This window comes from Epargyreus clarus, unplaced genomic scaffold (genome assembly GCF_041222505.1).
Source record: "Epargyreus clarus isolate Ecla_fem2 unplaced genomic scaffold, WU_Ecla_fem_2.2 ptg000032l, whole genome shotgun sequence".
In the NCBI taxonomy this organism is placed as follows: domain Eukaryota; kingdom Metazoa; phylum Arthropoda; class Insecta; order Lepidoptera; family Hesperiidae; genus Epargyreus; species Epargyreus clarus.
Window position 1 is genome coordinate 5669736 of NW_027332237.1, and position 12827 is coordinate 5682562.

Sequence of the window (12827 nt, forward strand, 5' to 3'; positions counted from 1 at the left end):
AACGAGAAACGTCATTGTCAGTCAGTTGTCAACTCAACTATCAACTGAGCGCACATTTGTAGGTTACTTATTTGTTTTGTTTACCCACATGTTTGACTCAGGATACTTGAAAATTCATAACATAATCAAAAAAGCTTCGTAAGAATATTACTAAACACTATTACAACATGCCTGGCCCAGACTTACTGTCGAGCCAAGGTCTCCGCCTCGATGGTCGTAGACCCAATGAACTCCGCCGGATTCGATGTAAGCTTGGAGTATTTACCCAACCAGACGGCAGCGCATACTTAGAGCAAGGCAATACGAAGGTTTTAGCTGCTGTTTATGGGCCTCATCAGGTAAATATTAGATTATTCTTTTTCTAGCCAAAATTCCAACCTGTTTGTAGTTAAAACGTTAACAAGGCATTACTTAAGATTAGTTATAATAATTTACCTATAATCTAAATTTCTTTAAATGCCACAATCACATTGCTAGCCTACCATAAATTTTAATTCTTAATTCAATGATTGCGCTACATCAATTGTATTTGTGGCTTTCAGGCATCAAAGTCTAAGCTTTCTACAGAAGGTGTTGTTGTAAACTGTCAGTACAGCATGGCTACATTTTCTACAGGTGGGCTCATGTTTTTTTTATTTTTTGTGAGCAGCATAGAAACAAATGCTGGAATTAAAATATGAACCATTATCTACCAGTTACCATATTATTTGAATACAAAAGTTCATTTATAATTTTTTTATATAAAAGGCCATTCCTTATCAGTAAGCCTAATATAAGTTGTTACTCAGGACATTTTACCAATAATATAGAACTTAATTAAAAGTGGCATTTGATAGTCAGCATAACCACACAGAAGAATGGTTTCATAATTATAAAATTGTTTGTTTGTTTGAAGGTGAAAGGAAGAACAGGCCAAGAGGTGACCGCAAGTCTCAGGAGATGTCCCTGCATTTGAGACAAGCTCTAACAGCTGCAATCAAAACTGAATTGTATCCTCGGTCACAGATAGACATCTATGTTGAGGTCTTACAGGTTTGTAACTTGGCTTCCGTAGTTATTTATTTATTTATTTATACCTTAGATATAATAGACAATGAGTATACTGTTTTTAATACTAATGTACATGATTTTATTAATGAAAGTTAGTCTTATTTATCACTGGCAAATGTATCAAATATGATCTGTAAATGTAAAGTGCTTCATGTAACTTTCTGATGTGCCCGTCTATTATTTTTGTTATTTTTATGTGGTATTTTGTACTAAAGTTTTAGTTATTTTTTTTAATAATTATATTTGTTAAAAATGGAACCCTATTACTAAGCCTGTGCTGTTTCTCCATCTGTCCTTCTGTCAAAGGTATAATTGTAATGGATAGCACTTGATTTTTTTACGGAGAATGTATATAATGGTTGGTACGGCAACAAATACAAAAACTAAAAGAAATTTTAATGTGAATAAATTATAACTGAGATTGCTTCAATAAACAATGCAATTGTAGTCCAAAGCATTGGCTTTTGTATCTTGTATAACATGTACAACCGTACCCTCACTGTACGAACATTCATTGCTAGTAAAAGAAAAAATAGAAATGCGATAGAGCTGCTATTTTCCATTAAAATCTTTATTGAAACAAGTTGTAAAACAGCATAGCTAATAATTGAAAGTGGTAGAACCCTTTGTGGTTCGACTCCGGCGGCATCACTGCCACACCTATTTCTGCCTAATAACAGCAGTGTTAGGTGGTGCTGTGTTCCGTTTTGAAGGGTGTGGGAAGGGAGACATACTTTTCCGAGGCGTTCCAGCTTAGTCCTCAGGGGTAGCGGCACATCTGTGGCTGACCTCAGGTAGGAATATCTAATCCTATCTGGTTGATTACAGATGTTCATGGGCGGCAGGAGTCACTTACCATCAGGTGGACTGCACGCTCGTCTGCTACTCCTATGTTATAAAAAAAATATATCATTTTGTTTTATAGGCGGATGGCGGTGCGTACTGCGCGTGCGTGAACGCGGCGACGCTGGCGCTCGTGGACGCGGGCGTGCCGCTGCGCGCGTACGCCTGCGCGTGCTCCGCCAGCCTCGCGTGGCGCCACGCCGCGCCCGCGCCGCTCGCAGACGTCGGACACGTGGAGGAGGCGGCGGGCGGCGTCGTGCTCACTGTTGCTAGTCTGCCCAGTACTGGTTAGTAGCTCTTCCGGAGTATGAGGGGGGCAGAGGAGGCGGTTCGCCTCGGGCCTCCGGTCCTGGGGGGCCCCCAAACACAGTTGCTAACTCTTCCGTAATAAAATGCTATTAGATAAAAAGATAGACTGGGAGCATCCATTCAACTTTCAGCCCCAAGCCTCCGACAACGTTAGTCCACCAATGGTTAGTACACGCAGGACTCTTATCAGTTGTTCACTCTTGACAGACTGATCGTGGTTTTACGATGCTCTATTTATTCTGGATGATGCCGATCTTCCTACGCGAGGCGCATTGTTGGGGTCTTTCGCGTTACGGCAACATTGCAGGACACAAACTAGTTATACAACTGCTCCGGAAGTAAGGGATTGATCTGGTGAACGAGAGCGTTTTAGCTGCTCCGAGCAAATAAGATCGCACTAGTGAACAGGGGACGTACTCGGCTTGAGAACAGTGGCGTAACTACACCATAATATGAAATCTGTGGTAAATTAATTGCATGGGCCCATAACTAACTTTCGCTCATGAATACGTTACTTTAGTGATTGTTTGGTCCTAGGGACATTTTTTCACAATTTTTTTTTCACTGTTTAGTTCGCAGCCTCTCGGACCAGAAGTCCGTGGCATTTTGCCAGTCCTGCCATATGGTGTTACAAATTTATTTTTTGTTGCAGGAAAAATTGGATTATTAGAAATGTCACATAGACTGCATATGGATTACTATGATGTGGTCATGAGCAGAGCTTTACAGGGTTGTCGAGATATAGAGGTAAAAAAATATTGTGTATACTTTATATATTTATTTATTCTTCGTACTTCTATCTGTGTGTTTTTTTAATATTGTCATTTTTGAAGTACAGCTATTTTTATTGCAAGGATTGGATCATTACATATAAAAGATTTCAATTCTTTTAGGTGATACTCGACAAGGCAGTGAGGGCGCATTTGGCAGAGGGGTGGACAAAGCAAGACCTGGTCACAATATGAAATAAAAGAAATTTTAATTTTAACAAGTTATTTTTCTTACATCATAATATTAGGTATTTTGTGGTAAAAGGGCTGGTAAAAATAAAAAGTACTTTTTAGACTTACATATTTATTAGAGATCTGAACAAAATATGAAATTAAATTATATGTACAGTCTATGTTAAAAACTAACTAAATTAGAGGTAAGTTAATAGGTACACACTGTTTTCATTACATAGCTTATTTTATGGTAAGAAAACTTAACTTTAGAACCTTTCTATGGCAAAAGAAAATGACATGCGATATCAGCACATTAGTATAGCGAAAAATTGCGTAACCATTCAGCCTAAAACATTATGCAAGGAAAATAGAAAGAAAAAATAAATATGTACTATGTAAAAATATCGGATGTAAAAAAATCAGTCCATCCGTTTCTATGATTGCACACAACGCACATTTTAAAATAAATAAAAACTCACTTTGATAAATAAAAAAGTACGACGTATTGTACTTTAAACTCAATTTAAAACCGAATATAACATAATAATAAATATTCTTTCTTTATTTTATGTAATAAAATTGTGATAGTAAAAACTTAGTGTACTTTGTAACATCTCCATTGTAATATCACAATGCTTGAATAATTACAGTCATACAATGTATAACATAACTGCAACAACTAACTTCAAGCCGACTGCACACCGCCCGCGGCTCCGCTTAACATCGTTAACGACATAAACACATTTCAATATGCGGATATACAAAAAGTGAGTTGCTAAGGCACTCAACTACAATTACAATCTATTCATGTATATATAAAAACTTTATGCGTAAAGCAAATTGCTAATAAAATGGGGCTTCCAACAGACAAAATTAAAGAAAGAAAAACATGTGTAAAACTCGTTCACCAATGCATGCAAAACTTCATTCAATTCCAAAGGAGACTTAACCTAATTGTATATTAATAATGCGAATAAATGTTTTGTCACATTCCTATGGCTCTGTTACTGCTAAACGATAGTAATGTGGTAGAAAAGTCTAAGCTTGATTGCAGGGCGTGGCGTTAGTTGGCCGCGCGGGCTGGTTCGCTAGCGGCCACTTCTGTAACAAAGAACATTCATATAGTTATAGTACTTACAGTTACACATTATCTATAGCATATCTTTTGAAGGTGGTAGAACCCTTTGTGGTTCGACTCCTGCGGCACCACCGCCACACCTATTTCTACCTAATAACAGCAGTGTTAGGCGTTGCTGTGTTCCGGTTTGAAGGGTGTGGTAAGGGAGACACACTTTTCCGAGGCGTTCCAGCTAAGTCCTCAGGGGTAGCGGCGCATCTGTGGCCGACCTCAGGTAGGAATATCTAATCCATCTGGGGTTGATTACAGATGTCCATGGGCGGCAGTAACCACTTACCATCAGGTGGACTGCATGCTCGTCTGCTACTTTTATATTATAAAAAAAATGTTCTTTACATATGCCTATGTAAAATTATAATATATTACCATATAAGCGCGTTCGAAATGCTGATTCTTGCGGTAGCGCGTGGAACTACTACCATTATTTTCGTGGTTTTCCGCCAGTCTACCTCATATGAAAACTCTGTCACCCTAACCATTTGCAAATACTTCTAAATACTTTAAGATTGAATATGATACATTATTGCAAGAACATACTAACCATTATTTATTTTGTTAGGAGTATTGTGCGGTGAGCTCTGTGTCTCACTAGTGCTACCATCGGCTTCGGCAGTTTCACCGGCTGACGATGTCACTGCCTGTAAACATTATATATTTATATTATTATTAAATAAACAATAGAATTCGTTTAATAAAGTAATAATTGGAATAATTACAGTATAACCACGCGTTTCTGACTACTGTCTAATCTGGTGACCATGTATACCATCAAACCAATTATTTGTGCTTGAACATAATTATGATTGAACACGCGATAAACTTGCATGCAACAATAATAATTATTGTTTAATAAACTATTCTATCTTTACTATCTGTGATATTTTTGTTTAATTCAAAATGCTATGTATGCTAATTTTTATTTGCCAGATCATAAGGTACACCGTTTTGGACTACGCTTACAAGTAATATATTAGCCAGAAAAAATCATAATCTACACAGTCTTCCAAATAAAATAATTAATACCATATTGAACTTACTCTGTTCCTATTAACCATGACTCTCGGCTGTGGGATTTTGGGTGCTTTGGTTGGGTCAAAATGACAGTCGAATATATCAATCAGTTCCTTTACATCTTCCTTCTTGGCAGACACCGATAACGCCGATAATTGTTTTTCTAAACCTGTAAATTGACCAAAATATTGTTTTAAAATTCGTTCTCAAAGTTCAGGTAGGATTAATGATGGGAATAGTGATGATGTTAGTGCCACTTTATGCGAAGTGATCAGTACCCTGCATCTACTATAATTTTGAAATGCTTTTTACAGCATGTTGTTCTAATAGAGGTTGATCAGATGAATTGCTCCGTATTTTTAAGGCGAAATTTCTAAATTTTTAATACAGACATACTTTTCATTACCAACTATACTAATAATATACTGATAATATTAGGAAAATGTCTGGACATTAACCATTAGGAGTAACAATGTGTCGAGTGAAGAGTGTTAGGCTTTTTACACCTCAACATATAAAAACAGAAATGCAGTTGCTTTTACGACAGTCAATAACTTGCGGTATTATGTTATGGCGACTTCCTGCAACTCGTCAAGAGATGGGGCTTCTGTATCACGCTGTGGCGATTATCCACAAGATGATTAAAAGATGGCATTCTATAGAAGTTTTCATAACATTTTGTATAGCATATATTCACACATATACAAGCTCCGAACTGAGACTGTCTGAGCACGGTCACTCCCTGGGCATGATCACCTAACCAGGCGAGTATAACCCCTTCAATGTGAGATGTCGTCACTCACCCTCCACCTGCTGCTGGTGCCAGGCCTCCTTGAGCTGGTCGTAGAGCAGGCCCGCGTCGGCCAGCAGCCGCCGCAGCTGCGTGAGGCGCGCGCGCTCCGGCCGCGACGAGCGCAGCAGCGGCGCGAACACCGGCCGGAACGTGTTCTGGCTGCACGGGGAACATGCGCGTACGTTACTTAAGTATTGAATTTTTTTATAATATAGGAGTAGCAGGAGACCATGCAGTCCATCTAATGGTAAGTGGCCACACATTGACACCTGTAATCAACTCCAGATAAGAACTTCTATCTGCAGCCCATGACAGATATGTTGTCACTTCTGTGCACTTATACAAATACCTCACATGTATACCTTTCCACTGAAATGCATACATAATTCATGCTTAAAATAAGCATATCAATAGTATCTTCATAGTCGAAATAATATTTGTTCTACCAACTTTTAATTCCATACAGCTTTATAAATTCGCAAGTTTATTTTCTACTTTAACATTTTATTTTATCTCTTGTGAACCTGTAATCTGCCCCATAGGTATTAATCTCTCATGGAATCTTCCATTTTAAGCATCCAAATGTGTGACCGAACTTCATCAGATTCGTGGCTAACGGATTTGGATGTGACTAAACCCCCAAGGTCACATGTCTATGTTATAAAAAGAAAAATCAATCCATTACTAGTGAGCGTGCGTTACCGTTCGAGTATGGTCTTGAGGCTGGCGAGCACGTCGAGCTCCGTGCGCACGGGGCGCGCCCAGCGCCGCGCCGTCTCCACCATGTCCTTGCTCGCGCCCGCGCCCTCGCCGCCCGCGCCCACCTCCTGCTGCTCGCCTGCACCCACAATCATTATTGCTATATCGTTTTAAACAAAAACAACACGCTTTCCACACTCCCAGCCCCACACTAGGATTGCGTATCGTAGGTGCCATGAACACACAGACGCATACAACACTCAGACTCAGAATAGACATCCAGCTCATTTGAGATGCCACATACTTTCACATACTTAGCCATATGTCACAGTCATAACATCAAAGAATTAGTTGGTATCAAGTAATTCTTCGATGTTATGACTTATGTATAATCCTTAAGGACTATACATAAGTCATATGTTACATATAATCTTTAAGATTTAGAATGCCAATGTATGAAAAAAATATGTGTTTTCTGCAAAATTTTCCTTCTTTCATTTGTCACATAACATTACTTCCCAGATTTTATCCTTATAAGCGACACTATCAGGTAGTGGAATAATATAGTGTATTATTTTTCAAAATGAACGAGTTCGTTTCCCGGCTAGGGAAAACGATATTTTAAAAAACTAACATGTAGTTGCAGTTTTTATCAAAATCGGTCTCATAACGTCTTTCAGCATTTTGAGCTAATCCTTATGGTTTCGGATTTGGTCCTGAGGGCCCATTTGAAAAGTTCACCCTGTATATTTATGTTAATTTTGTGTAAATGCCTAACTCATATGGCTGCGTTCACCCAAGGTTAACTGACAAAGAATGCCATTAAGCATTACATCCTCCTTTGTTGCCCTTAGTTTAAGGTGTTAGTGTAAGGTGTTTTAAAACAGTATTCATATTAGTTTCGTGAAGCACTCACCCTGCGCCAAATGTTCCACGATACGATACGCAGCTGTAGCGCGGTCGAGCGCGCTATCCACAGCCAGAGCGTCCGCATCGAGCAACACTCGCGCGAGCACTCGCAGCGAGACAGACTTAACGGTGGCCTTGCACTTGTCCGCTGCTAGCGCGTAGCTGTCCGCGAAACCGGCCACGATCGACGAGAAACGCTCCAGCAACTTGTACCTGGGGTAGAGGACGCACGTGACAAATTCACATTATAATAGATCCTCAATTAAGCTAATTTGTGTATCTCACACTTAGAGTCAATTATTTACCAATGCCCCATACAGATCGGCGAAAGCAAAAAAAAAATGCCACAGAAAAAGTAGATGAAAAATTAAATCATTATTTTTCTGTTGAAACATTGCAATCTTAGTTTCAGATTTTTTATAAGCCCTTTACTGCCTCCTGAAAGGCCTTCAGTGCCTGCAAGGGATAAGCTTTTTTAAAAAGAAACAGAAATCTAATGACTTAAAAGGTTTAAAAAGATCTCAGAATTAAAATTACCGGGTGAGAGCCTCCAAGAGCATGGTAGGGCTGTGGCGGCGAGGTTCGTGGTAGATCAGGATAATGCTGCCGTCACCTTTTTCCTTCTCTAACCAGTCTAAAAAGTCCGTGAGCGCCGAAATCTCAGACTTTGTTTTCAATATCTGCAATAGATAATATTGTAGACTTTACTTGATATTCTTGTAGTAAATGAGCATTTAGCCCGAATTTTTGTATTACATATTTAATGTAACACTACATAGAAGGTAACATAGTAACATATTAGAATGTTTCACCTATCCTAAAATTAGATAAGGAAGTACTAAATGAATCAAACCAAGTGATAGACTGCAGTGTCTTTCCTTGTGTTTTGAATTACGTTAAACCCACCTTTCTTATGGAGGCCAAGTTTAACAGTGACTTTTTAACAGCTAATAGGTAGATTGCTAAGGTATAACAAATACATGAATTGAAGCAATGAAGTTGTTATATATTTCCTTATTCTCAAGTGTCTTCATAAAGGGCTGTATGTAGGACATCAGTAACTAGCCATTCTACTCCAATCTTTTAATGTTCTCCTCCAATTACATATAGATACATGATTAGGAAAAGAGCATGTAGTATGTGTTACCTTATGCGTAATGGTGTCCTTGAGCATCCGATACCGTCCGACGGTAACGACGCGCACGTTGTGCCGCCGACGAGCGCCGGGCCGCAGGTCGCCGTACGGCATTATGTACTGCGAGTACGTCTGCTTCGGCGTGTACGCAGCTATCTGACATATCTGTGACAATATTGTACGTACTGGTTCAAATATGGAACGTCCCAAAACTCCATGCAAATTGGTTGGTACAGTTTTTGAGAAAATCGCGCACATATAGTCCGCGTAAAACTGCTAGTCCGCTCTGAATATAGAAATGAATCGCGTCGCCATAGCACACGATACGATGACATATCTGCGACGATATTGTATTCTCGGTTGAAATAGGAACGTAAAAAACTAAAACTACATTCAAATTGGTTGAGTCGTTTTTAAGAAAATCAGTTTGGCGCGAACTGTACATAGATCAAATACAGAACCTCATTTTTTGAAGTTGATTGAAAATTAGGATATGAGTATAAATTAAAGTATGAAAATTGAAAGGATTAAGAAAGTAATTTGAAATAAAACAATAACACTATTTCTCTAGTGTCTATTGAAAATATAATTTTATTTCTATATAACTCTCTCTTAAAATGAAATTATCAAGAACATGGGGTAAATTTTTGATCTTTTGTGTAAATATAGTGGGAAATATCTCTCTTATAATATTATATATAGATACTAACAAAAGTTTTTTTTAATATGATAAAATAAAATTTCAAATAAAAGTACTGAATGATAGAACTATTGAGCATGTATAGAAAGCATTATCTTTATTTTATTTTGATTTACACCCTAAGAATTAAAATATATTTAAAGACAATAAATTTAGGATGAAATGTAAAACTAAAATTGTTAATGTCCCAAGGTTCAAAACAAATCATGATTATGTACTCTTTATAAAATAGGTATTTAAGTCAGTGATATAATATGTTAAGAATGATGAAGTCATTTTAAATAAAGCAAATACAGGTAAACAACAGAATAGATAATTATTATGAATCATATCATTATATCATTTTATTATCTTCAAGCAAAGTGATTTGGTTAACAGGTAATTTATATACATTTGATAACACCATTAAATAATTTTATTGTTGAATTTATTGTTTTTATTTCAATTTCTTATTTAATATCACACAATACAAAAAGAGAAATAAAGTCGTAATGAAATATTATGTACTGCTATATATAGCTACTGTTATTGTTTTTGAGATGTTATAAGCAGATAGCTATGGAATGTATGTACAAAAGTAAAATAACCAAATAGAAATGGATGTTATAAAGACTAAACTGAGTAAATATGCCTGAACACAATATTATATTATAAACTGAATATTAAATGATCACTTATTTATTTATTATTGTAACACTAACAGAAAGTTAAGCTACAAAAGTGCAAACATAATGCCTGATTGCGTCCTATACCAGTCAGGGAAGGTGAAGGGAGAAAATTTTGCAGCAAGTGTTAAATAACATAAACATTATAATACTTACTTTAAATATAATATTATACATATATTATAAGTAATAAATGTATGTATGTATAATACAATATATGGCAATTTAAATGAACGAAATATCTTAATATTTCATTCATTTAAATTGTCATAATTTGTAATCTTTTTACCACGCTTTTATTAGCTTGGGTTGTATCTATGTATATAATGGAATCTTTGAACTCGATTTTTACCTACTTTGAACAATACGATTAATTTAAAATTTTGAACAATTATCAAAAACCGATGACAATTCACGATTTCAATAATTTTATCCCATTCCCCTTATCAGGGTCATCAGGAATCAGGATTAACAATTTTTCTTGTGCGATTTTAGCGTGGGATTTAGTTTTTAAAGTATATTTTTTATTATTTTGAAAACTACTGTATTACTGGACTACAAACCTCATCAATAAGTCTCCTGCCAGTAGTGTCCATGTCCCAGCCAACCAGGACATACTTGCCGAGCGGCAGACCAGCGGGCTTCTCCGCCAGCGCTGGCAGCAGCTCTGCTGGAGCTTCCATCTCACCACCATTCACCTTCGCTTCTGACACCATTGCCATGAACACTCTTTATTACTAAACTGGTGGACAAAATAGTGAAAAGATTAAAAACAATTGTACGCCAAAAGCAAATGACAATCTAAAGGCATTTTTTGTATAATATTTTAAATACTTAGTGGTAAATCATAGCAGTACTAAAATACACAAAATATGCATGTTATTATTTGTATGGAATGTCAAATGAACTATTATATTCTGATATACCAAACAAACAAAACTAAGAAACACATAGTATCCCCTTTTGTCTGGTCTTCCCCATACTACTCAATGAATATTATAATAGGAATTTGAATTAATTTATTTTTTAAGTACTTACACTTAACACTTTTTAATTCCACTAGCTTTCAAAGTACTTATTTATCCAATCACTATGTACTTAACAATACTTGTAGTGGAAGCAAATACTTGTCATAAAATATAATTGTAAAATATGACTAACTTCAAAAAGACAACATGATGGGTTGATCAGCGTCTATTCATTAACACATTTATTTAGAATTTAGACATTTTAAAGTACACTGGCAAAACCTATAATATATTTAATATGAAATGTTAGATTTAATGACAATTATGTACACAAAGTAATGTTTTTTTTTCTGCTTACTTATTTACCAAACTGTATTTATTAGATATGTGTGGACCATGTTAGATTTATATATGGGACATTAAAGATTGCAGCTGTAATCCATTACAGGATTCCTTATTTGTGATTAATTCACAAAAAAGGAACAAAAGTTAAGCACATGATTAATGTGGGTAGATCAAAATATTTTATAATAAGAAAATCGAACAAAATTAAGCATAGCTACTTATTAGGGGGTGCATTGTTGTGCTTATTTGTTTTCCCATAAAAAAAACACATTTAAAAACATGATAATATAAATGTTACGATTATAATACAAAAAACACACACATGCATGATTATCTATTATTACGAAAATGTGTAAAATATAGTAGATACATCAAAAACAACGATAAACCAATTTTGTGGTTATATGATTCATCTCCCAGGTTACGGCGTTAGTTTACCAATATTTTTTTCTATAGAACCTTTCACATGAAAATTGTGGCAGAACATTAAAAGTCGGAGGACCGGCATGCAACCCTTTTCTTATAATCGAACACATGTTAAGTTAGAACTCCACACTGCACCTTTTTATGGAAAAAAGTCACTTGAAAATAATCGATCATGTGAGACTGAAATAAAGTTTGTACAGTTTCCCACCCGGTTATCGGCACTCTCACGCGAAGAAAACAAGAGTAAGCAAATAGAACTATCAACGTTGATAATAAGTCGAGAAATATAAGGAAAAGCAAGGAAAAATTAAAAATTAGGACACGTGGCGCTCTTTTTCTACAGACATTTTGCCCCACCCCACTTTGTCAAAATAATACAACCATCAACTCACTTTTCAAGTCTGATGCCCCACGAACTGGCGTTATTAATTAAATCTTTAAAATAAGAAACACTTAAAGACTGTAAAAGTCCAATAAATGGAATAATTTAGTAAAAAATATCACAAATTCTAGCACGTGTGCGGCAATTCGGCAAAACGCAATAGGGATTGCATGAAGCTGTTGCTTTTAAATAAAAATCGATATACAGTGAATGCATCGAGTCTTATCTTTTATGAGAAAATCGATACAATTATACATATTTTTTCCCAGAATTCAATTAACACAAAAAATAATTTGAAATATAATATAGCCAATTAGGTACTATTTACATTTTATTAAAAATAAGTTATTACATTACATATGTATCTATTTTGCGAAGTGCACAGTAAGGCATTCTTACCTTTTGCGTTAAGTATTGAAGCAACTTTAATTGAAGCAAAATTAATAATATGTACAATTAAAATTACTTTATAGTTTCATTATATAAAATCCGTAATACTTTTTATAATAT

The 12827-nt window shown here is 35.9% G+C and overlaps 2 protein-coding genes across 4 annotated transcripts; one reads left to right on the top strand and one right to left on the bottom strand.

The window, feature by feature from the left end:
* Positions 1 to 10: 10 nt before the first annotated feature.
* Positions 11 to 3193, top strand: Ski6 (exosome complex component Ski6). Its single transcript, XM_073090178.1, has 6 exons — positions 11 to 338; positions 543 to 615; positions 896 to 1032; positions 1976 to 2180; positions 2855 to 2949; positions 3096 to 3193. Exons 1-6 carry the CDS (start codon positions 168 to 170, stop codon positions 3165 to 3167), a joined length of 753 nt encoding a protein of 250 aa, XP_072946279.1. The 5' UTR covers positions 11 to 167; the 3' UTR covers positions 3168 to 3193.
* Positions 3194 to 3259: 66 nt separating this feature from the next.
* Positions 3260 to 12735, bottom strand: exu (maternal protein exuperantia). 3 transcript variants are annotated; one of them, XM_073090177.1, is made up of 10 exons: positions 12717 to 12735; positions 10760 to 10938; positions 8844 to 8996; positions 8234 to 8376; positions 7704 to 7909; positions 6791 to 6926; positions 6099 to 6247; positions 5322 to 5464; positions 4826 to 4922; positions 3260 to 4247 (listed from the first exon to the last, which is right to left on the bottom strand). In XM_073090177.1, exons 2-10 carry the CDS (start codon positions 10916 to 10918, stop codon positions 4210 to 4212), a joined length of 1224 nt encoding a protein of 407 aa, XP_072946278.1. In that variant the 5' UTR covers positions 10919 to 10938; positions 12717 to 12735; the 3' UTR covers positions 3260 to 4209. The 3 variants fall into 3 exon arrangements, with proteins under 3 accessions (XP_072946278.1, XP_072946276.1, XP_072946277.1); XM_073090175.1 differs by lacking the exon at positions 12717 to 12735 and adding an exon at positions 12328 to 12498; XM_073090176.1 differs by lacking the exon at positions 12717 to 12735 and adding an exon at positions 12071 to 12290.
* Between the last annotated feature and the right edge of the window lie 92 nt (positions 12736 to 12827).

Bases quoted from the DNA above. Each gene is read 5' to 3' on its own strand.
- Ski6 (XM_073090178.1), top strand. From the start codon at position 168: ATGCCTGGCCCAGACTTACTGTCGAGCCAAGGTCTCCGCCTCGATGGT. The intron at 1,033-1,975 runs GTTTGTAACTTG...TTTGTTTTATAG, and splicing joins TCTATGTTGAGGTCTTACAG to GCGGATGGCGGTGCGTACTG. The intron at 2,181-2,854 runs GTTAGTAGCTCT...TTTTTGTTGCAG, and splicing joins TGCTAGTCTGCCCAGTACTG to GAAAAATTGGATTATTAGAA.
- exu (XM_073090177.1), bottom strand. From the start codon at position 10,918: ATGGCAATGGTGTCAGAAGCGAAGGTGAATGGTGGTGAGATGGAAGCT. The intron at 6,248-6,790 runs GTAACGCACGCT...TTCCCCGTGCAG, and splicing joins CTCAAGACCATACTCGAACG to CCAGAACACGTTCCGGCCGG. The intron at 5,465-6,098 runs GTGAGTGACGAC...GTCAATTTACAG, and splicing joins GCACCAGCAGCAGGTGGAGG to GTTTAGAAAAACAATTATCG.